Source organism: Cherax quadricarinatus, chromosome 74, assembly GCF_038502225.1.
Source record: "Cherax quadricarinatus isolate ZL_2023a chromosome 74, ASM3850222v1, whole genome shotgun sequence".
NCBI classification, from domain to species: Eukaryota; Metazoa; Arthropoda; class Malacostraca; order Decapoda; family Parastacidae; genus Cherax; species Cherax quadricarinatus.
The window spans coordinates 15909943-15937021 of NC_091365.1; the positions used below are offsets into that span (position 1 = coordinate 15909943).

The window sequence follows — 27079 nt, forward strand, 5'->3', positions numbered from 1 at the left end:
TACAGATAACTGCAATGAGAATGGCATAGTTCAGCTGTAAAAATACTAGCAAAGTCTAATAAATGACCTCGCACCACACTGTCAGGAAGCACATATCTAGTAAACTATAGTGCATTAATATAAAAAATCTTGAGTGGACCAAGATTGCCATAAGCCTTAACTGTTTCATAGGGAAATGCTCAACCTCTACAGGTTGCACAGGGCTTGAGAAATGCAAGGTAATAAGGTATGAGCCATGGAATGAATGACTCCAAATCCCTGGATTAAGACCCCCCTTCACCAGCATTGTCTCCTCTTTTCAAGGGTGTAGGTATCAAGACAAGGTGTTACACCTGTCTTACCAAAACCACCTAATAGTACATACTAACATACAAGGTCATACAAATGAAAAATAAATAAATCATGATTTATTAATTCATATACACAACAAAAATACAGTTACTCAATTTGAATTCACATCCATATCAAAACAATAGATTTTACAAGTAAATTCTGTCATCGTATAACCATTCACTACGTTGCATACAATTATATGAAATGAGATGACAGCATATAGAAAAAATAAGCATTTATTTTTTGGACCAAATATTCAATAGCCAAACATAATACACAAAATTTCTTGGCATTGCCCATTCCCCTCTGCAACTTCTTGAAACAATTTTCTGCAAACTAAAAGGAATCAAATTTGAACAATTATTCTAAAATAATTAAAGCAAAATAATCTTTCCAAGCATCAAGAGACCTTTTCAGCAAAGCTAATGTTTTATTTATCATTGACAAGTAAATCACTGGTAAAGCAAAAACAGTTGACCCTGCTATTCATAAACTGCATAAAAACTCAAAAGCTCAGGGTAATCATCCTCTTAAGTGTACATCTAAATGATTTTTATATTATACAATACATCACTACCCACTATGACGGATAATGAAAACCACATTACCAACATAAAAGGTTATTTTTATGTATTTTCAGAAACAGCTTTGGCATAAGTAATGAGAACTAATTAACCCTGCAAAATCAACACTATACTGACAATCAATTAAAAAAATACAGCCCAGCAGTTTCTGTATAAAAAAAAATATATATATAAGGCTGCAAACTATACTCGGCTGAAGATTAAACTTAAGTAATGTAAAAATTGATTTCCCCTTTATTGAATAGGCTAAAACAAATATCTGCTGGATCATCTCAGATTTGACATTAAATCAAAGGATAACATTTAGTATCCATTAGACTTAATTGTAGAGGACAAACAGAAGAAATTGCTAACTAGCAACACAGCATATTCAAAAATACTTTCTAACCAGCAATGGATTACTGCAAATAAATTCAGGTCACAATAATGTAAGCTCTTGGCCCTACATTGCAAGAATATTCAATATGCCACTGACATACCTCTATAAATCACTTGTCTCCCTCAATGCTGCCTTCCCCCCTTTGTCATCTTCCACCTCTGCCATGCAGCACCAAAAGACTATCAGGCTTAGTGTTTTCCATGGATACGCATACTCCTGTTATTCACAGCTCATTACGACCATGTAACCGTTTTAAAACATCTTCCCTAAAGAACAGCTTTTACTCTGTAGTTTAGGTAAACCACTTACAAAACAGCCATGAATGGTTTTATAATGCAATTCAAATTATTTAAGTTTAGGGTCATCACAATGAACTGGTTACCCAAGTCCATCAGCCATACTTGAAACACTTATGCATTTAGATTTTTCTATAGGCTGGTCAGTTCATTAAGCTGTTGTCACTCACTGGACTAGAGAACCCCCTGACAGAGATCTTCACTGTTGCACTTCTTTTTCAAGTTTCTAAATTATAGTTTTGCTTTTAAGATCAATAAAAAAATTATCAGTATTTTCCATAGTAGTGAGTAGCAGTGCCCAGCAAGTTGATAGCAGAAAACAATGTAGAATTCAAAATACACCAAATTATTCCATTTTTAACACCCAACTAACATCTTTACCTTGTTCCATGTTCTGCTAAATTCCAGGAGCAAACATGTTTAATCAATTAAATCTCTCTACATACCATTTAGTAGTAAACTTTCTCAACTGTTATGGGTAAACAATATAGTATGTGTAATTTAAAGTGTTAGAAGGTACCAGATTTCTCAGTATATGAAAATAACTTCCATAACATATCTAAATCTATTTTGCATGGTAAACAGATCAAAACGTATGTATTTAATGTTTACATCCATCCATCCCCTTCTGTATAAATTACTAAATTTGAAAAGAGAAACTTTTGTTTTTCTTTTTGGGCCACCCTGCTTCGGTGGGATACAGCCAGTTTGTTAAAAGAAGATCCAGAAAAATTTTTAATACACAATATAATGCCAATATCTTCCAATTCTGGTAATGATCAGAAAGTTTGAACTGTGTCCGAGCCAGAAAAGCTACTATAAAATCATGTGGATTGCGAGCTTAATTCCTCGTAGAACCTTCACGGATGTACAAGAGAATTTCTAAATTGCTTTGTTGATACTATTTCTGATGCCCATGACTATCTGTAGTGTTAAGATCATAACACTGCTAACAACCTGTTATGTTAGTTAAATGTCATCAAACTGGTTTAGCAAGTTAACATTTAAAGAACTGGAGTGCAGGAAATTTTATTTAAGGTATATTGTACAAATTCTGAAGAGATTACAAGCTCCAAAGGCATAAAAAATGGAATGTGCCCAATGTTATTGCAGAATCTCTTCATAGCCTGTACACTTCACTAATTCTTTACTGAACACAGCTTCTATAACCAAGAAATACCATAGTCTTTAATTAAACTAAATGTATTTACCAAGTTAAAGAAAAGCCATATAAGTATTGAACAGTATATATTAGTCTGGGGACCCAGGTAACACTTTCAAATTTGTGCTAAATGACCACATTCAATTTTCTACATTAGTAACTTCAATAATATAATCCTCAATACTTCAAAAATAAGTATATAGTACTCAAAAAATTTAACAAATGATGATAGATGTCAAAAAATAATTTGAAATGAAGGCATTCTAAACATTTCCATATATCCTGGAAGTGTCTTAGAGCTTATAACATGCATCATAGTTCTGTAAATATGTTCACTGTAAAACCAAATATGTATGGTTCTTCAAAGAGGAATACCAGTACTGCATCCCAGTCTGCCAAATCTTTGATGACAATCCTCAAGAACGTGACCTCGATCGTGACCTGTGGCGTAGCCTTCCTCGATGGGCTCTAGAAAGAAATACAAAACCAAACTTTAAAAATAAAAATTTTACACTAATTTAAAATAACAAGAATTGCAAAATTTTTTTTTTTTTTTACTAACAGGAAACTACAGCTAATGAAAACAAGTCTACAAACCACAAACCATTTCATGACAAAACTTTTATAACCATAAAAATATAAACGAGTCAAAATTTAATAAATCGCATCAAATCTTCCCATGTCCGTGATTTTACACTTGGTCAAGCTGCATTTAATGCACCAATATAATTTTATTAATTTCTTTCCAGTTCTGAAAATGAGAAAATCCTTCTGAAAACGTAATATGATTCATAATGCTCTATGATGTTTATATCCATTAACAGCTTATCAAACTAACAAAACTAATACATACTGTACATAGAAAGTCCATTAAACACTGTTACTGTATAACCCTCATTTGCAAGGTTAGGGTAGGTTTCAACAAATTTATTAGTATACAAGTGCAGTAATTTTATGATTTCATACTGATGTGTAAATACCTGACAGAAAAAACCAGTACTGTATTAAAGACAGAACCATTATCATTATGCCATAACACATGACCACTTCAGCTGGAATGAGGCTGAGGCTATGTGATATTGCACTGATACAAATTGTCTTGTTAAATAGTTTTTCTAACATAAAAACAAACACCAATGCACCCACCCCACTGAAGCAAAAAAAAATATATACAGTATACAGGTCTCCCTCAACATTCACGGGCTTCACACATTCGCGAATTCCCAGTCACCAAATCATATTCGAGTTTCCCGCCACCCGCACATCCCTACTACCCTCCCTCTGATCCCCGCAACTAGCAGCCAGCCTACCCGCCACTCAATCAAGTCATTATCCAGCCTAAATGATAAGTTGTTGGAGATAGTGCAGGCAGAAAATGAGGATGAAGAAGAGGAGAGTGTTGCAGAGGTCAATCAACCTCAAGCCCTCACCCTTGAAGAACTGGGGCAAGTGATGAGAATGACAGCACAGCTCAAACAATTTGTACACAACAGACCCATCGATGTTGAGGGCTTTGAAGGTGATGAACAACATTGATAGGAGCATAATTTCCTACCAAACTCTGTAGATATGAAGAGGAAATGGTCTCAGTTGCCCATCACAATGCTCTTCACAAGGAAGCCTGCCACTACCCCTACTGCCTTGCCTGACCCTCAACCCATCGGCAGTGATGCTGGGAGCGAAGACTTAGAATCCACACACTACTCTCATCATACCATGTAGTTACACTCCATATCACCTCCATTCAACTGTCATCAGTACAGTGGTCCCTCGATAATCGTAGTTCTCGAGAATCGTAGATTTCGGAAATCATAGCGATATTTTCGTATAAACATGGGCTCGCTAATCGTAGATTGACTCGCGAATAGTAGGCCGTCCGGGACATGTACGCACAGTGTGAGCCGGGGCGGCCTCCCTACCCAGCCAGTCTGGCATTGTTTACCAGTGAGCGAAGGTCCCCTCACGTGCTCCTACGAAATATTTCATAATATTCCACTCATTTTAGTGCTTGCAAGTACTAAATAAGCTACCATGGCTCTAAAGAAAGCTCCTAGTGCCAAGCCTTTGGTAAAGGTGAGAAATATGACAATTTAAGAAAAACATCATCGAACAATATGAAAGTGATCCCAAGAAGTTGCAGTGTGACAGGTTTGTAGATGAATGGTTCAGAGAACCGACATGTTGATAAATTAGAGACATGTGCAACTCTTGGGTATCTTTATTGAGGAAACGTTTCGCCACACAGTGGCTTCATCAGTCCATACATAGGAGAAACTTGAAGAACAGGAGGAGAATGAGGTAATCAGTCCCTCAACCTTGAGTCGATGTGTTCAGTCCATCAATCAAGATTGATGGACTGAACACATCGACTCAAGGTTGAGGGACTGATTACCTCATTCTCCTCCTGTTCTTCAGTTTCTCCTATGTATGGACTGATGAAGCCACTGTGTGGCGAAACGTTTCCTCAATAAAGATACCCAAGAGTTGCACATGTGTCTAATTTATCAACATGTCGGTTCTCTGAACCATTCATCTACAAATATGAAAGTGGCTTAAGTGCGGCCGAACTGGCCAGGATGTATAACAAACCCTACACAACCATATGTTCCATTGTGGCCAAGAAAAAGGAAATCAAGGATGCTGTTGTTGCAAAGGAGGTAAATATGCTGATAAAAATGAGATCACCAGTACTCGAAGATGTTGAGAAGTTATTATTGGTGTGGATAAAAGAAACAATTAGCAGGAGATAGTCTTATGACGTTGATTATTTATGAAAAGGCTAGGCAGTTGCAGGACGATCTGGTAAAGAAATCGACTGCAAATAGTGGTGATGCGAGTGAATTTAAGGCCAGCAAAGGTTGGTTTGAGAGATTTAAGAACCGTACTGGCATACACAGTGTGGTAAGGCATGGTGAGGCTGCCAGTTCAGACCACAAAGCGGCTGAAAAATATGTGCATGAATTCAAGGAGTACATAGAGGCTGAAGGACTGAAACCTGAACAAGTTTTCAATTGTGACAAAACAAGCCTCTTTTGGAAGAAAATGCCAGAGGACCTACATTACACAGGAGGAAAAGGCACTGCCAGGACACAAGCCTATGAAAGACAGGCTGACACTCATGTTCTGTGCTAATGCTAGTGGGGATTTCAAAGTGAAGCCGTTACTAGTGTACCATTCTGAAAATCCCAGTGGTCAAGAAAAACAATGTTCTGAAGAGTAAATTGTGTGTGTTTTGGAAATCTAACAGTAAGGCATGGGTCACGAGGGAAATTTTCGTCGAGTGGTTCAATGAAGTGTTTGGCTCTAGTGTAAAGAATTACCTCCTGGAAAAGAAATTGGATCTCAAGTGCCTCCTAGTAATGGACAATGCACCTGCTCATCCTCCAAATTTGGATGATCTAATTTTCGAGGAGTTTGGGTTCATCACAGTATTATTATTATAATCAAAAAGAAGCGCTAAGCCACAAGGGCTATACAGCGCTGCAGGGTAGGGAAGGAAGCGAGGGTATTGGATGGCAGAAGGGAGGAGGGATGATCAGTAGGTTACAGAAAACAGCGGGGCAGGGGATAGTACGGGGGTAGAGGGTAGCAAGAGATTGAAGTAAGGGCTCAAGGTATCAGAATTTGTGAAGTCAGTCAGTTGTTGTCAAAAAGTCAATGAGAGAGTCCGGATGAAAGGTGGGTCCATCAGCAAGAAGGGAAGGTAAAGAGAGCAGCGGAGCGAAGACGACGACGGAGGTAAATTCTCGTGTTCGTTGATAAAGTGGGCAGTCCAACAGAATGTGGCTGACTGATAATGGAGCTTGGCAATTCTCACAGAGAGGAGCAGGGCGCCTCTCCACGAGATATCCATGAGTAAGACGAGTATGGCCAATGCGAAGATGGGAGAGAGTAGTCTCCCAACCTCGACACTGGTGATAAGAAGACGGCCAGTAACTTATATTTGGTTTAATAGATTGAAGTTTGTTGCCGAGCATAGTAGACCAACGGTGTTGCCAACGGGTGTGAAGGTGGGAAGATATTGCAGCAAAATAGTTCGTAAATGGAATACCTCTATATGAAACTGGTAGGTCATGTACTGCTGACCGCGCAGCAGTGCCTGCCTGTTCATTGCCCTGTACGTCAACATGACCAGGGACCCAACAAAAAACAATATCTTCATGCTTGGGAAAGATGCGACGTAGCCAAAGTTGGATACGGAGGACTAAGGGGTGAGGTGTATCAAATTTCTGTATAGCCTGTAAAGCACTAAGGGAGTCTGAGACAACCACAAATGATGACACAGGCATAGATGCAATACGGATAAGTGCTGCAAGGATGGCATACAATTCAGCAGTAAAAATACTAGCCGAAGATAGTAAATGCCCCCGTACGACGCTGTCCGGAAACACTGCTGCGAATCCTACGCCGTCAGAAGACTTAGAGCCATCTGTGTACATAGCAATGGCATGAGAATGAAGAGTGAAAGTGGTCAAGAAAAAGAAAGCGGGAAGCGACCGTAGACAGTTGGGCTTTCGAGCAAGGGAGAGAGAAAGAACAGACTCGAACAGCTGGAACTTCCCAGGGGGGTAGGGAAAAGTGAGATGCTACATGAACATAGAAAGGTGGTAATTGAAGAGAAGACAAGAGCAAATGAAGGCGAAGAGAGAAGGGACGGAGTAAACAGTGGCGGCGAACAAATAAAGAATGTCTATCATCATCAGTGACCATTCTATAAATGTAAGGATTGCGGAGATCACGAGAGCGTACATAGTAGCGAAGGCAATGGGCATCACGGCGATAGGATAAGGATGGAACGTTCGCTTCTGCAGAGGCTCTCAACAGGGGAAGAGCGAAAAGCACCAAGGCATAAACGTAATCCTTGGCGATGAATGGGGTTAAGGCTAGAGTAGCAGGAGATGCCGTTGAATAGATCTGGTCACCATAATCAAGTTTCGATAAAATAAGGGTGGAATGTAGGCGAAGAAGGGTTCGACGATCAGCTCCCCATGAAAGATGAGCAAGGGTTTTAAGAAGGTTCAGCCGGCTGTGACAAGTTGCTTTCAGAGAGGTAATGCGAGGTTTCCAGGATAACCTACGATCAAAGAGGAGGCCCAGAAACTTGACTGTATCATGTTCAGGGATACGGGAGCCATAGAGGTACAAAGGATGATCGGAGATGACAGAGCGTCTAGTGAAAGTAATTTGGTGGGTTTTAGTGCTGGAAAATTTAAACCCACGTGTGGTGGCCCAATTGGAAACACGGTCGACTGCATGCTGGAGAGAAACTGTAATGAGGTGACAGTCAGCACCTGCACAGGCAATAGCAAAGTCATCAACATAGAGTGATGACCAAATATTTGATGGAAGACTAGATGCCAAATCATTAATAGCAAGGAGAAAAAGTGTTATGCTCAGAACACATCCCTGGGGGACACCTTCAGCTTGGATAAAGTCCGGGGAGAGCACATTATTAACCCGAACACGGAAAGGCCTGTCAGTTAAAAAGTTCTTAAGGAAGGATGGTAGATTGCCTCAAAGGCCTAAGGAGTGGGCTTTGGCTAAAATATTATACCTCCAAGTTGTGTCATATGCCTTCTCAAGGTCAAAAAATATGGCAATAACAGTGGTTATTCACAAAGGCATTACGAACATACGTATCCAAGCGTAGTAAGGGGTCTATGGTAGAACGTCCCTTACGAAAGCCATATTGAGTGGAGAGACACTTGTGTGTCTCTAAATACCACACTAAACGTCTATTTACTAGGCGTTCCATCACTTTGCAAACTGCACTGGTAAGAGCAATGGGACGATAGTGGGAGGTTTCATGTCCCGTAGTGCATGGTTTGCGGAAAGGGAGAACAATGGCGGATTTCCACAGCTGTGGAAGAACTCCTTGTGACCAAATAAGATTGTAAAGGCGTAATAGGACTGCAAGGGCTGACTGATGTAAATGTTGTAGCATACGAATATGAATGTCGTCGGGCCCAGCTGCCGATGATCGACAAGCTGAGAGTGTTGCCTCCAGTTCTTGAAGTGTAAAAGGCACATTATACTGTTCTTCTCTGAGAGAAGAAAAGTCCAAGGGTGCTAACTCTCTGGCAGACTTTGAGGAAAGAAATGAGGGGCATAGATGGAGTCCCTGAGAAATACGGACCAGATGATTGCCAATTTCATTGAAAACATCTAGTGGGTTTGCTATATCAACACCGGCAACCCGCAGAACAGGAGCCAGGTCAGGAGAATATTTACCACTCGGTTTTCGTACTTTTTTCCAGACTGCACTCAGAGGAAGCAGAGGCGATGGTGGAGACAATCTCGCCAGCAAGTGCGTTTAGCATCACGGATGACACGGTGAGCGATCGCACGCTTCTGCTTAAAATCAAGAATTCTCTCTGTGGTTCTATTGTACCGGTACCTGCCCCATGCAGCGCGTTTCAAACGTACTGCACAAGCACAAGCAGGAGACCACCAAGGCACACATTTCCGAGAATGCCTGCCCGAAGTTTGGGGTATAGAATGAAGCTGCGGTTAAAACGGAGGACGAGAAGAGGTGTAAAAGTTCATCGATGGAGGACGAAGAAGGAACCTCCCTAAAAACAGTTAGGTGTGAGTAAAGGTTCCAATTTGCCTGATCAAATTGCCAGCGCTGGATGTGAAGAGGTGAATATGAAGGGGAAGTAAGAATGATTGGGAAATGATCGCTGTCATGTAAGTCCAGGAGGACAGACCAAGTGAAGTCTAATGCGGCGGAGGAAGAGCAGACTGAGAGATCGATGCAAGAGAGTGTGAGTCCGAGGATCAAAATGGGTGTGAGTACCTGTATTTAAAACATGGAGGGGGTGGGTGGCAAGAAAAGCCTCTAACTGAATGCCACGGGAATCACAGTGAGACCCCCCCCCCCAGAGGAAATGGTGGGCATTAAAATCACCAAGTAACAGAATCGGTGGTGGTAATGACGAAACAAGAAAGGCAGTATCCGGAATAGATAATGCCCGAGAAGGAGAGAGATATAAAGAACAGAGCGTATACCACCTATGCAAGTGGATATGGGCTGCAGTGTAATGCAGCAAAGTACGAACAAATAGCTGATGGTATGGAATATCAGTGCATAGAAGGGCACTTTCATTAACCCTTTGAGGGTCGACAGGCCCTCTCCGAAACTCGTTCTCAGGGTCGGCCAAATTTCAAAAAAAAAAAAAATTATTTTTTCTTATGAAAAAATAGTTTTTTTTTTCTAAACATTATAGGCTAAACAAAAAAATTTTAACGTCAATACTTACCGAGATATGGAGGCGTGAAATTTGCCAAAATTGAACAACATATGGTAACATCGCCGACTGCCATCACCCGGTATTTTTCTATTTACTTTTTTATGTACTATTTTCAATTATTTTTCAATTTTTCTTTTTCTGAGTAACTTTTATGGCCTCTGAGGCCAACATGATCAGTATTTTGTAAGTTATTTCTTTTTCAATACTACACAATAAGGGCATAAACACTGTTGTCATTATTTTGTTTACAGAAAATATTTACACAAACAAACGATATGAAATGTTGTTTATTACTATTTTTCTATATTTTATATACACATATACAGTCACAGGGAATGTTTCTAGAAGTTCTGAAGCCTGTGGAAGTCTTTGAAACATGGTGTCATGCACAGTGGAGTTTTGCACTCCTCACACATAAAACGAGTGTCTCTGCGTTGTTGTGTGCGTTTTTTTTGTATGTGCACAGACGTAACACCTCTTCTGAGCCTTTTTCTTCAAAGCAGTAGCAGGCAGTTTTACCAGGAAGTGATCACCATGCTTCAGACGAGCAGGTAGTTGTTGATAATTTGGTGGGCGGTCAATTGCAGGTGCTGTTCCTTGGTACTTGAATACTATTTGTCTGATGACAGACAAACAGAATTCGCCGTACTGTGGTTTGTTTCTGGTGCTCATCTTATACATATTATAAGCATTGAGCATGGAAATGTCCAGAAGATGGAAAAACAGTTTGATGTACCACTTATAACTCTTGCGAACACAATCAGCAAACCCAATCTGCATGTCACATTTGTCCACTGAACGCATGTTGAAGGTGTAATCAATCACAGCTGCAGGTTTTAGAATGGGTTCATTTCTCTCTCTATGCTGCCTGCCACTGTCTGCCATTTCATTAGGGTGAATTGATGACAACAGTGTGACATCTCGTTTGTCATGCCACCGAAATGCCATGATGTCATTGGCAGCAAACGCCTGCACCTCACCTCTACGAGTGCCAGCGTCAAACCTAGGCATGTGTTTCCGATTTGCACGCACTGTGCCACACACATCTGTCATGTTCACTCGCAAAAAATCACTGAGTGAGGGGCTTGTGTACCAGTTATCTGTATATAATATATGCCCCTTACCAAGGTATGGTTCTATCATTGTTCGAACCACATCACCTGAGATGCCCAATAACTTCCTGGTATTTTGCAATGTATAACTTCCAGTGTACACAATAATATCCAATACCAGACCACTGTAACAATCACAAAGCACAAACAACTTTATACCAAAGCGTTTCCTCTTGCTTGGTATGTACTGCTTGAAAGAGTCTTCCTTTGAACAGAATCAAAGACTCGTCAATTACAAGCTTCCTGAAGGGATAAAAATGCGTACTGAATTTCTGTTTCAGATACACAAACACATTCCTAATCTTATATAACCTGTCAGTTCTGTCAGGCCTGGTTTTATCTGAGAAGTGAAGCATACGTAACATTAGCACAAATCGATTCACTGGCATTATATCACTGAAACCTGGTGTTGCAATCAGGGGGTCTGTTGACCAGTATGATTTCACTTTGTGCTTATACACATGTGGCATAAGCATTATTGTGGCAAAGAAAAGATACATCTCAGCCACAGTTGCCTCCTTCCACTGGTGTAGACGTGATTTTGGTGAAAGTAACGTGTTTGCCATGGTGTACTCGTAGTATGTGTTGCTTTCCATGACAATACTTTTCATCAGTGGTTCGTCAAAGAATAACTCGAAACATTCCAGTTCAGTGGCATTGTTCCCAAGTGCACAAGATGGCCGTATTCCACTTTGGCTACCATCAAACTGGTGGGGATTTGGAACAAAATTGACAGCTTCCGGCCAATCCCAGGTGCGGTCTGCTGGTGGGTACTGGACAATGACAGGTGGTTGTGGTTGTGGAGGTTGTGGTTGTGGAGGCTGGTGTGGTGGGCGAGTGGGGGATGGTGGCCTTTGTTCTAGATCAGCTGAGGCAGCGGCGTGGGTGGCAGCATGGCCCACTGCTGGTGCCTCACCGCCGGCACCACTACCACCACGCACATTTTCCATCCCAATTGCAACAGTATCTTCGTCATTTTCACTGTCTGTTCCTGTTGTACAGCCACGGGATGTACTCCGAGATACACTCCTCCCCCTTGGTATAACATATGGCACACTACCAGAGCGCATATATCGTCGTATATACTGACGCTTCACTGGGGAATATTGCACTTCACTATCACTACTGGAACTAGTTTGAAGAGCTTGTAGTTCATATTCACTATCACTATCATCACCCATGCTCTCATCTGAGTCTGGGATTTGGGAAAATAGAAGTTTCCTCTTGGGTTCTGGAACAACTGAACGTGAACAAGAGGGCCCAGCACCAGAGGTGGAAGGCTGAGGGTCATCTGGGTTTTCCTCACTATTACCGATATTATGGTCATTAGTTTCGGTCAAAACCTCACTAAAATCACAAAACTCATCTTCACTGGCACTTCCATCACTATTAGAACTGTCACTGGGGAACAAAAGTGTCCCAATTCGCCGAGGAGTGAGGACCTTCTTACCGTGAGGCATGGTGGACATTGTTTACTAAGAGGGCATTCCCACAATGCACCACTGGGTCCCAGATTTTTTTTCTACCGCGCACACCGACCACGCAGACCCATTCTCTCACACCTAGGCCTACCAGCCTTTTCGCGCGAGATTTGAGGCCGCTAGAATTTATGCGTACTAGTACGACCAAAACCCTCAAAGGGTTAAAGGTCCCATCAGGAAAAGGATCTGAAAATACAATAAATTATAGCCTGAGATGGGAGAGATAGCAGAGTGTAATTTTGGTTCCTGTAAGCAAACACCAACAGGGGAAAACTGGAGAGTAACATCTGAAGCTCACCCTGATTACCCCTGAGGCCACGCATATGATGCTTTCCAGGGCATAGTTCTAGCTGCTCAGTCAAATTATGTTCCAAATAGGGAAATCAGATCAAACAAAAATGATCCTAAATGGATGAACAATAGATTAAAATATCTGATTGGTCAAAAGAGAGGCATATATAGGCAAATCAAAAGAGGAGAGGGGCAATTAAGAAATCGATATATTCAGTTAAAGAGAGAAATAAAAAAGGGAATTAGAAAAGCAAAAAGAGATTATGAGGTTAAAGTTGCAAGAGAATCGAAGACTAACCCAAAAGGATTCTTTCAGGTATACAGAAGTAAGATCAGGGACAAGATAGGCCCACTCAAAAGTTCCTCGGGTCAGCTCACTGACAGTGATAAGGAAATGTGTAGAATTTTTAACACATACTTCCTCTCAGTTTTCACACAGGAGGATACCAGTGATATTCCAGTAATGATAAATTATGTAGAACAGGACGATAATAAACTGTGCACTATTAGGGTCACAAGTGACATGGTCCTTAGGCAAATAGATAAATTAAAACCTAACAAATCCCCAGGCCCTGATGAACTGTATGCAAGGGTTCTAAAGGAATGTAAAGAGGAGCTTAGCACACCTTTGGCTAATCTTTTCAACATATCACTACAAACTGGCATGGTGCCAGATAAGTGGAAAATGGCAAATGTGATACCTATTTTCAAAACAGGTGACAGGTCCTTAGCTTCGAACTATAGACCAATAAGCCTAACCTCCATAGTGGGAAAATTTATGGAATCAATAATTGCCGAGGCAGTTCGTAGCCACCTTGAAAAGCATAAATTAATCAACGAATCTCAGCATGGTTTTACAAAGGGACGTTCCTGCCTTACGAATTTATTAACTTTTTTCACTAAGGTATTTGAGGAGGTAGATCATGGTAACGAATATGATATTGTGTATATGGACTTCAGTAAGGCTTTTGACAGGGTCCCACATCAGAGACTATTGAGGAAAATTAAAGCACATGGAATAGGAGGAGAAATTTTTTCCTGGATAGAGGCATGGTTGACAAATAGGCAGCAGAGAGTTTGCATAAATGGGGAGAAATCAGAGTGGGGAAGCGTCACGAGCGGTGTTCCACAGGGGTCAGTGTTGGGCCCCCTGCTGTTCACAATCTACATAAACGACATAGATGAGGGCATAAAGAGCGACATCGGCAAGTTTGCCGATGACACCAAAATAGGCCGTCGAATTCATTCTGACGAGGACATTCGAGCACTCCAGGAAGATTTGAATAGACTGATGCAGTGGTCGGAGAAGTGGCAGATGCAGTTTAATATAGACAAATGCAAAGTTCTAAATGTTGGACAGGACAATTACCATGCCACATATAAACTAAATAATGTAGATCTTAATATTACGGATTGCGAAAAAGATTTAGGAGTTCTGGTTAGCAGTAATCTGAAACCAAGACAACAGTGCATAAGTGTTCGCAATAAAGCTAATAGAATCCTTGGCTTCATATCAAGAAGCATAAATAATAGGAGTCCTCAGGTTGTTCTTCAACTCTATACATCCTTGGTTAGGCCTCATTTAGATTATGCTGCACAGTTTTGGTCACCGTATTACAGAATGGATATAAATTCTCTGGAAAATGTACAAAGGAGGATGACAAAGATGATCCCATGTATCAGAAACCTTCCCTATGAGGATAGACTAAGGGCCCTGAAACTGCACTCTCTAGAAAGACGTAGAATTAGGGGGGATATGATTGAGGTTTATAAGTGGAAGACAGGAATAAATAAAGGGGATGTAAATAGTGTGCTGAAAATATCTAGCCTAGACAGGACTCGCAGCAATGGTTTTAAGTTGGAAAAATTCAGATTCAGGAGGGATATAGGAAAGTACTGGTTTGGTAATAGAGTTGTGGATGAGTGGAACAAACTCCCAAGTACCGTTATAGAGGCCAGAACGTTGTGTAGCTTTAAAAATAGGTTGGATAAATACATGAGTAGATGTGGGTGGGTGTGAGTTAGACCTGATAGCTTGTGCTAACAGGTCGGTTGCCGTGTTCCTCCCTTAAGTCAATGTGACCTGACCTGACTAGGTTGGGTGCATTGGCTTAAGCCGGTAGGGACTTGGACCTGCCTCGCATGGGCCAGTAGGCCTTCTGCAGTGTTCCTTCGTTCTTATGTTCTTATGTTCTTATATTCCACTGTAAATAGGCCATGATTGGCAATGATAAAGATACCTGAAATCCGCAGGTAAGGGTTCCTACGGACTAGAGGGGTTAGAAAAGTCCACACGTGGAGGCAGTGGAAAACGTTCAAGCAGTGAAGGAACGGTGCGCTGTGAAGAAAGGAGGTGCGCAGACGGAGCAGAGGAGAGAGAAGGAGCGGAGGGTGGATCAGTGTCCATTGATGGTTTAGTCTCTGCAATATATTCAGAGATTGCTTCAAGTGTTTCGGAATTCAGAGACGTCGTATGGGAGACAATATTGGAAATGGTAGGGGGAGGATGAGTAAAGATTGGAACTGTATTGGACTGTACCAAGGTAGGGGGGGGGGGCAAAGGGTGGAGGGAACTGGAGAAGCATGGAAGGGGCCAGAAGAGGCAGAAACCTGGGAGGTGGCAGAAGAGGAAGAAACTTGGGAGGGAACAGGGGAGGAAGGTACAGTACGAGGAGGAGGGTGAACCTCTACACTTGTAACAGAGTCAGTGAGAGGGGGAGAACCAGGTACAGAGACAGGGAAGGTAAAATGAGGAGGTGGAAGATGGGTAGGAGGTGTTAATGGACCTTTTTTTGACTTTTGAGAAGTAGAGGGACGATTGGGAGGAGGTGTCATACGAGATCTCGTAGTTACTGAGGCTTGTGAGAGAGAACACGAAGAAGCGAGATACAGGAGTGACTATGGGAGAGGTAACCACAGAGGTGGGTGCAGAAGATGGGATACCAGAAGTGGGGGGACGTTTTGAAACACGGGAATAAGAAACACGAGGTAGTCTCCCTTGGAGGCAGAGATGAGAAACTGCCATGGCATAAGGGAGACCTTCTGCCTCTTTGAGGTAACGGATTTCCCGCTCGTTTAAGTAGACTTGACAACGGCGAGAGTACGAAGGGTGAGCCTCATGACAATTAAGGCAAGAGGGAGGTCGATTGCAAGACGTATTAGAATGGTCATCAGCACCACAGACTGGGCATTCGGCGATAGATCTGCAATATTTCGCTGGATGGCCAAATCACCAGCAATTTCTACACTGTTGCGGTGTAGGGATCACCTTCCGAACTTGTAACCGATGTCCTGCTACATAAACTGAGGATGGGAGTTCACGGCTGTCAAAAGTTAAACGAGCCACATTGCTAGGGTATCGTCTCCGCCCGCAGGCAGGAAGAACTTAAGTGTCTACCTTGAGGATTGGGAGATCTTGGAGTTCCAGCTGTTCAAGAATGTCAGTGCCACATGTCTGGAAATTTTGTTGAACTATGGTATGGGGCAGAATGACGGTACCACTACAAGAATTGAGGGAAAGATGTTTTTCAATAGTGACAGGAACAGTATCGACATGGGAAAGACGAGAAAGCTCATGAGCCTGGGTAGCATTCTGTACGGTGATGATGCGCGTACCGCTCTTAAGAGCATGTAAAGAAATATCTTTACCAACATGGCATAGCAGTGCCTTGCCAATACTGTGGTCAGAAAGAAAGGCAGTAGAGGAAGTCGGTCGTAAAGTGAAGAATTTAGTCCATTGTGCAGTCTGAAACTGAGCGTGGAAAGGTAGTGAAGGACGTGTCGATCTTTTCTGAGAAGAATGAGAAGCAGGTAATTGTCGTTGGTGTTTAGGCGTGGGACTAGAGTTGGTCCGACGTGGAACGGGTCGGCGATTCGAAAATTGCCGCACCGTAGAGGGAGAGGCCGGAAGCATAGTCAGAGGAGGCGAAGGTCAGATAAATCGAAGGAGCCAGTCGAGGCCTCAGTACCTGAAGCAGGTGAGGAAACAGCACCGGCAAGAGGTACAGAGGCATGAGGAGTGTCCGAAGAGTGGTCCAAAGATGAGGCGGGGTCAGAACGGGGTGCGGTATCAAGAAGGGGCCCGGGGGTAGCAGGTTCATGGACTAGGGCTGCTATGGTTAGGTTACTTTTCTTTTTGTTAAGAAAAAAAAAAAAAAGAAAAAATAAAAATAAAAAAAAGAATAAAAAAAGGGGGGGGCCAGGGAGGGATAGTTCCTAGGAGGAATGAAAGGGCCAGAAATCTCCCTCCGTGCCCAAGAGGACCTCAGCACCGCAAGTAGCGCAGATGCAGCATGGAACCCGTGCCATACCCTACCCATCATGCCAGTAAACCGGCAATCCGGGATAGCAACCTCACATCTGCCGAGCTACCTCAGTGGACAAAAGAGAGGGCGGCCGGAAATCCGCCACAAAGCATACCTCCTTCGGCCACCACCCCCGGAATCCGAAAGGTGGCTTCCAGAGATACACCCGTCGCCCGAGAGACACCCAAAGCCACCCTCCGGGATACCGGAGGGATCGGGACATCCCCAGGCAATCCAGACTCCACGGCAAACTACGCCACCGCCAAGAACCTCAACGGAATGGGATGGACCCCGGTACCCTTTCCCCTACCTAGGAACTAGCATGCCTGTGGGGGAAAAAAAAAAAACCAAAGGCCAAAAAGGAAGGGCAAAAGGGAGGGGTGGGGAGGAGGAGGAGGAGGAGGAGGAGGAAAGGAAAAAGGGGAGGATGGGATAGGGAACGGGGGATTGGGGGGTAATTAGGTTCGGTCTGAGGAAGGAGACCGACAGGTCTAATTCCTCAGACCAAGAGCCTCTTCACCACGCCAAGGAGCCCCCCCTTGAAGAGGTTCATCACAGTAAAGTTCTTGCCCCTGAATACCACTCCTCTCCTCCAGCCCATGGACCAGCAGGAAATTGTGAACTTTAAAACACTACACCAAAGCAATGTTTGAAAGGTGCTTTAACGTGACCTCAGACACTCACTTTACCCTAAGAGATTTTTGGAGAGAACACTTCAGTATCCTCCAGTGCATAAGCCTTATAGGTAAGGCTTGGGAGGGAGTGACTACCAGGACTGAACTCTGCTTGGAGAAAATTGTGGCCAGACTGTGTTGACAAGAGAGATTTTGAAGGGTTTGGGACTGACCCTAATGAGCCTATGTCTGTTGTTAAATCTATTGTAGCACTGGGGAGTTCCATGGGGTTGGATGTGAGTTTGGAGGATGTGGAAGAGTTGGTGGAAGACCACAATGAAGAGCTCACCACTGAGGAGCTGCAAGAGCTTCAGCAGGAACAGCAACAGATCGCAGCTCAGAATCTTGCTGCAGAGGAGGAAGAGAGATGGAAGAAGGTGCCTTCAGAAATTAAGGAGATTTTTGAAATGTGGGGTAAGATGGAAAGATTTATGAAGAAACATCACCCTGACAAGGATGTTGCAAGCCATGTTGGCAACATGTACAGTGACAAAGTCTTGGGCCATTTTAGGGAAGTGTTAAAGAGACGCCAGAAACACAGCTCTCTGGACAGTTATTTTGCGAGACAGGACTCCAGTGACTCTAAAGCTGGTCCTAGTGGCATTAAGAAACAGAAAAGAAGCAACCCCAGAAAAGCAATTGGTACCTGAGGTGTTGCTGGAAGGGGATTCCCCTTCCAAACTATAAACAATCCAATCTCTCTCTCTCCTCCAGTCTCCCATACACTAAGAAGAATCTCCAATAAAGGTGTTATGCTGTTAATGTTTCATTCATGTCCCATTGTATTGTTTATCTACTACATCTATATATCATGTAAAAAAATTTTTGTTTTAACCCTTTGACTGTTTACGCCATATATATGTCTTACGCGCCACTATTTCTGACGTATTTATATGCATAAATTCTAGCGGCTTCAAATCAAGCGGGAAAGGCCTGGTAGGCCTACATGAGAGAGAATGGGTCTCAGTGGTGGGTGTGCACCCTGTGAAAAAAAAATCTGGGACTCAGCGGTGCATTGTGGGAACGCGATCTTGGTAGTCCATTTTCACCATGCCTCGCGGTAAGAAGTACCTCACTCCTCGGCGAATTGGAGGTCTTTTGTTACCAAGTGATAGCTCTAACAGCAATGAAAGTGTCAGTAACAGTGAATTCCAAGGTTTTCAAGCGAGTGTGACCGAAAAAAAGTGCCCAGGGTGGCGTAATTAGGGATGAAAACCCAGATGACCCACAACCATCCACCTCTGGTGCTGGGCCGGCTTGTTCACATTCACCTGTGCCAGGACAAAAGAGGAAACTACTTGGCCGTGTACAAGACCCAGATGTTAGCAGTGAATGTGATAGTGATAGTGATTTCAAGGTTATTGAAAGCAGTTCTAGTTGTGACAGTGAGGGTGAATATTCCCCAGTGAAGCGGCAGTATGTACAACGTAGCATGCGGTCTGGTAGTGTTTCATATGCTGTTCCAAGGGGAAAGAGAAACTCTGGGAGCACATCCTGTGGCCCTACACTACGACCTGATAGTGAAGATGACGATATTGTTACGATGAGTATGAATGATGTGAGTGAGGCAGTAGGCAGTGGTGGTGATAGTGATGGTGGTACAGCCCATGTGGCACCAGCAGCGGGCCACGCTACTACCCGTGCTGCTGACACTGCACAACAACCACCAGCCTCACCCAACCCCACACTCCCACAACTTACACAACCACAACCAAAGTACAATATCCAGAACCCACCAGCAGATCGCATCTGGGATTGGCAGGAAGGCGACGAGTTTGTTCCCAGTCCCCATAACTCTGATGAAGCACAAAGTGGAATAAAGCCATCATGTCCACTTGGGAACAATGCTAGTGAACTGGAATGCTTTGAGTTATTCTTCGATGAACCCCTGATGGACATCATTGTCAGGGAAACCAACACATACTATGAATACACCATGGCAAATACAATTCTCTCACCAAGATCACGGGTACACAAGTGGAAGGAGACTGTGGCAGAGATGTACCTGTTTTTTTGCCACAATAATGCTTATGCCACATGTGTATAAGCACACTGTCACCACATACTGGGCAACAGAACGCCTGATTTCAACTCCAGGTTTTAGTGACATTATAGGTGTCAATCGTTTCTTGATACTGTTATGTATGTTACACTTTTCAGACAAAACCAGGCCTGACAGAAGCGACAGGTTATATAAGATCAGAAATGTGTTTATGTACATGAAACAAAAGTGCTGCATGTATTTTAATCCCTTCAGGAAGCTTGTTATTGACGAGTCTGATTTTGTTCAAAGGAAGACTCATTCAAGCAATATATACCAAGCAAGAGGAAACGCTTTGGTATAAAGTTATTTGTACTGTGTGATTGCAGAAGTGGTCTCGTTTTGGATATCAATGTGTACACTGGCAGTAATACTTTGCGAGATACCATGAAGTTATTGGGTATCTCTGGTGATGTGGTTAGAACAATGATGGAACCATATTTTGGCAAGGGGCATATGTTATTTACTGATAACTGGTACAGAAGCCCCTTACTCAGTGATTTCTTGCGAGTGAACTTGACAGACGTGTGTGGCACAGTGCGTGCTAATCGTAAACATATGCCAAGGTTCAACGCTGGCACTCGCAGAGGTAAGGTGCACGCCTTTGCTGCCAATGACATTATGGCATTTCGGTGGCATGACAAACGTGATGTTACATTGTTGACATCAGTTCACCGAAACGAAATGGCACACAGTGGCAGGCACAACAGAGACCAATGAACCCATTCTAAAGCCTGCAGCTGTCATAGACTACAACCTCAATATGTGCTTAGTGGACAAATGTGACATGCAGATTGGGTTTGCTGATTGTGTACACAAGAGTTATAAGTGATATATAAAACTTTTTTCCCATCTTGTTGATATCTCCATGCTAAATGCTTATAACATATACAAGTTGAAGACCAACAAAACACCAAAATATGGTGAATTTTGTTTGTCAGTAATCAGACAAATAATCGCAAAGTACCAAGGAGCAACACCTGCAATAGACCAGCGCCCACGAAATTACCAACACACGCCATCTCGTTTGTGGCCTGGTGATCACTACCCCATACAGCTGCCTCCTACTGCTTCCAAGAAAAATGCTCAGGAGAGGCGTTATGTATGTACACATACCACAAAACGCCCACAAACACGCAGAGACAGTCGTTTTATGTGTGAGGAGTGTCAAGTGCCACTCTGCATATACCCATGTTTCAAAGAGTTCCACAAGCTGCAGCAGTTCTAGGAACATGTTCAGTGACTGTACATATGTATATATATTATGGAACAACAGTAATAAACATTGTTTTGTATTGCTTGTTTGTGTAAACAAATTTTATACACAAACTAATAGTGATAAAGTTTGTTCAGTTATTGTGTTATAAAAATGAGTGTATATTTGAACAATGCACCTTACTTTGGTCTCACAGGCCACATAAGTTACTTGGAAAAGAAAAATATTGGAAAATACAAGAAACTTTTGAATTAGAGTAAATAAAAGAATACCGGGTGGGCGGCAGTTGCCGCTGTTGCCGTACACACCTCACTTTCTGCCAACTTTGCGGCTCTATATCTGATGGCAAAAATTTTTTTTAGGCTTAAAACACTCAGTAAAATAATCCTAACATCATAAGAAAAAATAATTTTTTTTTTTTGAATATTTTGCGACATAGAATGACAGTTTCAGAAAGGGGCCTGCGACAGTCAAAGGGTTAATACTTCTGGGTGTCAGGAACGGATTATTGTATTTACATTATTTCTTATGGGGAAAATTGATTCTAAAATCATAGATTTCGATAATAGTAGCTCCTCCATGAACGGATTAAATACGAAAAACGAGGGACCACTGTAATTGCATGGCTATCACTATCATCATTACAAGCCATCAGAGTTCATTGACCTTACAAGTGGCAAGTGTTTTGTTATTAAACTACAGTATAAATAATGTTAACCCATTCATGACTGCTAATAATAATAATAATACTATAATAATAATACAATAGAATTGAAGAAGGAAATTGTACAAAAATACAAGGGCTGAAGCAGTGGTGGAGGCAGTGGTTTATGCTGGAGTGAGCATTAGCCTACACGCTCATCCAAACATTTCACAATAATTCATTGTGTTTGGTGCTTGCTGATTGAGTGTGACTGCTATATAATTAAGAATGGGCCCAAAGAAACTTGCTAGTGCCAGCCCTTTGGTAAAGAAATTGAAAAACAACAGAATTGAAGAAAGAAATTGTACAAAAATACAAGGAAGTGTGCCGCAGTGGTGGAGACAGTAGTGGAGGCAGTGGTTGAGGCAGTGGTATTCAATACATACATGTTATTAAAACATAACATGTATATAGTACAATATTTTATGATATTTTCATGCATTTTATGATTGTTCATGGTTCAATAGCTTAAGGAAGCAGTATTGTATTATATTTCCCTACAATATATTGAGGCACCAAACATTCGCGATTTTTCAACATTCACGAGGTTCTTGATCCCCTAACCCTTGTGAATGTTGAGGGAGACCACACTGCACACACAATTTGATAAAATACATTTTGTACTTCTAGACAACAAAATTTGGAGCAAGGTGGTGGTATACCAGTGACTTTGGAAGGCAGACTGCTAATGGAGGTACCAGAAAATTACTATGTCTATTCCTCACTTGGACAGAGTAAATCATTTCATTAACTAAGCTATACATCTACCATATTTTTTGTTTGAAAAACTGCTTTAAAGAATGTGAGGATTCAGTTTAGAGCAGATTAAGGTTATTGGGCATATAATTGCAGGAATGAGGATCCTATGATAAACTGGCAGGACATTCTGCCTCTACACTATACCACTTTTGTACTGAACCCCTAGTCAAATCTTTGCCCCAATTATATAACCTAATCAGTGAAATAGGCTCCTCTTGAATTCTCCAACACATGTAGTATACCCCATATGCTTTCAAAAAGCACTGTTGATATGTAATACCTTGTTTCATATTCATGTTGCCTCTAGTAATGTAAAGATATACAGTGGAACCTCTACTTGCAAGTTTAATCCGTTCCATGACCTTGCTTGCAACTGGATTAGCTCGTTTGCAGAGTCAATTTTCCCTCATTTAAATTGAAATGCAATTAATCCGTTCCAGTGGAATTCTGTACTTCAATAATTTCGCTAATATCAACTCCACGGCTTATTTATCTATCTCACTTCATCTAATATGACATAACAATATAAATAACATACAAACCTGATATATACTGTACTCTAAAATGAATAAAATATATCATTCATGTGATGGTATGGGCGGTGTCGGCGGTGGATGAGTTTGGAGATCGGGCAAAATACTTCATGAATAATTTAGCTAATATCATCTATACGGCTTATCTATCACAGTTCATCTAATATGACATAACAAACAATATAAATAACATAGAAACATGATATATATTTTAGAATGAATAAAATATGTCATTCACGTAGTGGTATGGGCGGTGTCGGCGGTGGACGAGAGAGTGTCTGGAGACCAGGCAAAATACTTCATGAATAATTTCGCTAATATCATCTATACAGCTTATTTATATATCACAGTTCATCTAATATGACACAACAAACAATAAAAATAACATAGAAACATGATATATACTCTAGAATGAATAAAATATGTCATTATGTAACAGGTGGAGGCAGCCACAACCGCTCCCTCTTTGTTGTGGTAAACACTGCCATCTAGTGATGGCCTTTTGAAGCCATCTATTATAATTGTTATATGTAGTACATTATTATATATGTATTATTATACATATATTATTATTGTATTATACACCTACCACTCGACTTACGACCGTGTTTTCTTTTGCCAAATTTCTGGGAAATAAACAACTATTTGTGTTGTACACAGTGTTTATCCTAAACCTTACAGTATAAAATACAGTACTAACAGCATAAAATGTAAAGTAAAACATGAAATACCAAAATAAAACAATAAAATAAAGCCATTACAAAAATGTGATGTTGATATTCAGTAGTAAAGTTCGACTTGCGTCCATTTCGACTTACGACCGGTTTCTCGGAACCGAACTCGGTCGTAAGTCGGATGGTAGGTGTATTATTATACGTATTATTATTATACATATTACTATTATATAATTTGTAATTTTTATTACACAAAAAATATAAGATTTACTGTTATTCCTCTTTGCAATAATTGTATAAATAATGTCAACCCATTCACGACTGCATATTAGAATGGACAGTGACATCATTTGTTTACTCTGAAACAGCCAAGCAATTGACCATTTCTCCTAGGTTGAGCTCTATTTCAAGGTAATTTTCATCGTGAAAGCAATTAAAATAACATCTATTTCTGTAATATATCTTCCATTCTATCAAATGAGACCAAACAAACGATAATACAACCATGAAAACCATTCAAAATTACCGCTAAGAAGTGGCTAATTGCTGAAAAGTGAACTCCATTATTTATGCTTAGATTTCTTTCATTTTTGATGTACGTTAAGAAGCATCTTTCCATCATACACTGCCCAAGTTTCAATAAGATAGTCCAACAAACAAATGAGATACAATTCCCAAGATCAAGAGCAAGAACCCCTCACCAGTGTCAAGGAACCTGCCTTGAGGTATGCTCGCTTGTGGAAATTTTGCTCATGTATGGAAGCAAAAAATTGACCCATCAACTGCTCGTATTTGGAAAAACTCGCACGTGGACACACTCGCAAGTAGAGGTTCCACTGTATTTCCATTCCAGAAATTTATAGTTGTATGTAGATAAATTCATGAAAACCTACCCTAGTTTCAGTGTATAATAATTTTTTCAATAATATTTTTGATGGATGAGTGAAGAAAAGTTAAATGCAATATATTACCTGGAGTGTAGGTAATCTTCTGTACAGTAGGGCCCCGCTTTGTGGTATTTCCCTTTACAGCGTTCCACTAATACGGCCATTTCAAATTAAGACCTAAACTCTCTATACGGCTCCCCCCACCTGACTTTCTAATACAGTCACTGGGCCCCACCCTGTTTGTTTACATTTTCCATGAGCACTACGTCTCTCCACTGTGTCTGGAAACTCCAAAATTTCAAGTGTTTTTAAAAGTTATTTTATATATGTATACTCTGATCATTATACTTATGTATACCTGTACCTAAATAAACTTACACACTGTGCTGGTGTGCAGGTACACATCAAAATCAGTGTGTCTTAGGTCTCGAGACGCCATATTAGTAATGATAATACGTACTCAATAATAATCACCGAGTCTCGTTAAATGTCATATATTATGTTAATACACACATTTTCGTTAATCCATATATGACATTTTTCATAATTATTTAATAAACATGATACATAACATATAAAGATGACAAATACACTCCACAGTAGAATAAACAAACAAATATGAAATGTGGTAGCCAGATGGCTTATACGAGTGACGCCATATTAGTAATGATAATAATAATCACCGAATCTCATTAAATGTCATATATTACGTTAATATGCACATTTTCATTAATCCAGCTATGATATTTTTTTCAAAATTATATAAACATGATACCTAACATATAAAGATGATAAATACACCCCACAGTAGAATAAATAAACATAAATATGAGATGTGGGAGGCAGACAACTTGCACAAGTGATGGCAAGAATAACATTTTCTCTAGTCCAACACAAGAGAAAATGTGTTACTGGGCATAAATGTAGAAAATTATTCCTTTCGTATGCCTTCACTCAGAGCGTCATTTCTTCTAAAAAAAAATGGTGTTACATAAGAATGGGAGTGTTCCTCTTTATTTATTCTACCGTATCAACGTAGAGACAACTTGTACACAAACCAGACGTGTACAATTGGTTTACAAAACACACGTTCACCTGGTTTGTTTACATAGCTCTACACAACTCTGCGAGTGTCCTCTCTCATGTACTCTCTCTCTCTCTCTCTCATTTATTCGTTTTATCTCGTTTACTCACCTCTGACCCTACATTAAGACTACAAATATTTTAAGGTAAGTAATGAGTGAACTGTATATGCATTTTATCACTCTGGGATGCTTAAATGTTATAGAATATTATGTGTGGGTGGGTTGGCCTGGTATGGTAGCCTGGCTGGATACCATACATACCACACACTTGATTTCTTACAATAAATACTACTCATCTAACCCTAGATTAAGACTACAAATATTTTAAGATAAATAATGAGTGTACTGTATGTGTATTTAACTTTTTATTGTTCTTTAATGCCTAGTTCTATTGCTAACCTGCCATTTAAGTGGGGCCCTACTGCATACATCTTTAGCATTATTATTAATTATTTGCTATACCTAATATTTAATGTCTTGATATCTTATAACAACTACCGAATGTGATCAATTAATATGCAATGTTTACTTGTATGCAATCTTTGAACTGTAGATCACCACTACAAAAAGCAGACCTATGAGGGGTCATGCTAATACAAGTTTGGAAAAAAAAGAAAGGCAAACCACTAGGAAAGCCAATTATCAAACACTCAAAGACTGAGTCAAATGAATTATGGATACTGGTAAATACCCACAGAATCTACAGTACACTAAATATGGCACTTTCAAACAAAAGAGCAGAATAAACATGGCATGTTTTAAAAGATTCTGGAAATGAAGCTGAAGCATCCTCCATAACAGACAGTAATGAAACAAAGGGCCATAAACCCAATAGAGCTTACTGGTCACCAATGTAGACTAATTACTAGCAATAGACTCTCAAATGCAGTCATAACTGGAAAATAGTGAAAATCTCCTGGGGAAGATTAAGGTTTTAACGTGCATTCAGCAAGTTGCTAGATTTGAATGTCAGAAAAGTTAAAAGCCCAGTAAATATGACTTCCTAACTGAAGATGCAACAAAGCCAATGTTGAATGTGAAGAACAAGTTGGAAATTAGGAAAAATCTAAATTATTTGATTCTTTGGACCTACAACAAACCATGAGTAGCAACATGGAAGAAAAGCAGTCAATCCAGTGTGCAACTACTGGAATAAACGAAACATTTTAAATAACTGCGGAAATCATTTGACAGATACTATCAAAAAGCACAGCAGCATCTCACCCCACTACTCCAACAGAAGCATCAGCACACCACTGGAAAAATATATGAATCAAAACAGGATGTCTGCCTTCAGGAAGTCAAAATGGCC

The 27079-nt window shown here is 40.9% G+C and overlaps 1 protein-coding gene across 12 annotated transcripts in view; it reads right to left on the bottom strand.

The window, feature by feature from the left end:
* Positions 1–392: 392 nt before the first annotated feature.
* The window catches only part of LOC128700122 (transformer-2 protein homolog beta), a 119010-nt gene continuing 92323 nt past the window's right edge, over positions 393–27079 (bottom strand). For 11 of the 12 annotated variants that reach the window (XR_008408717.2, XR_011394087.1, XR_011394084.1 and 8 more), the window contains one exon: positions 393–3222. Coding sequence is in view for 1 of the 12 variants with exons in the window: in XM_053793072.2 (XP_053649047.1) it covers positions 3171–3222 (52 nt within the window). In the remaining 11 variants the exon portion in view is untranslated. The remainder of the gene's footprint in view (positions 3223–27079) is intronic. The other variant, XR_011394085.1, reaches the window with a different exon arrangement.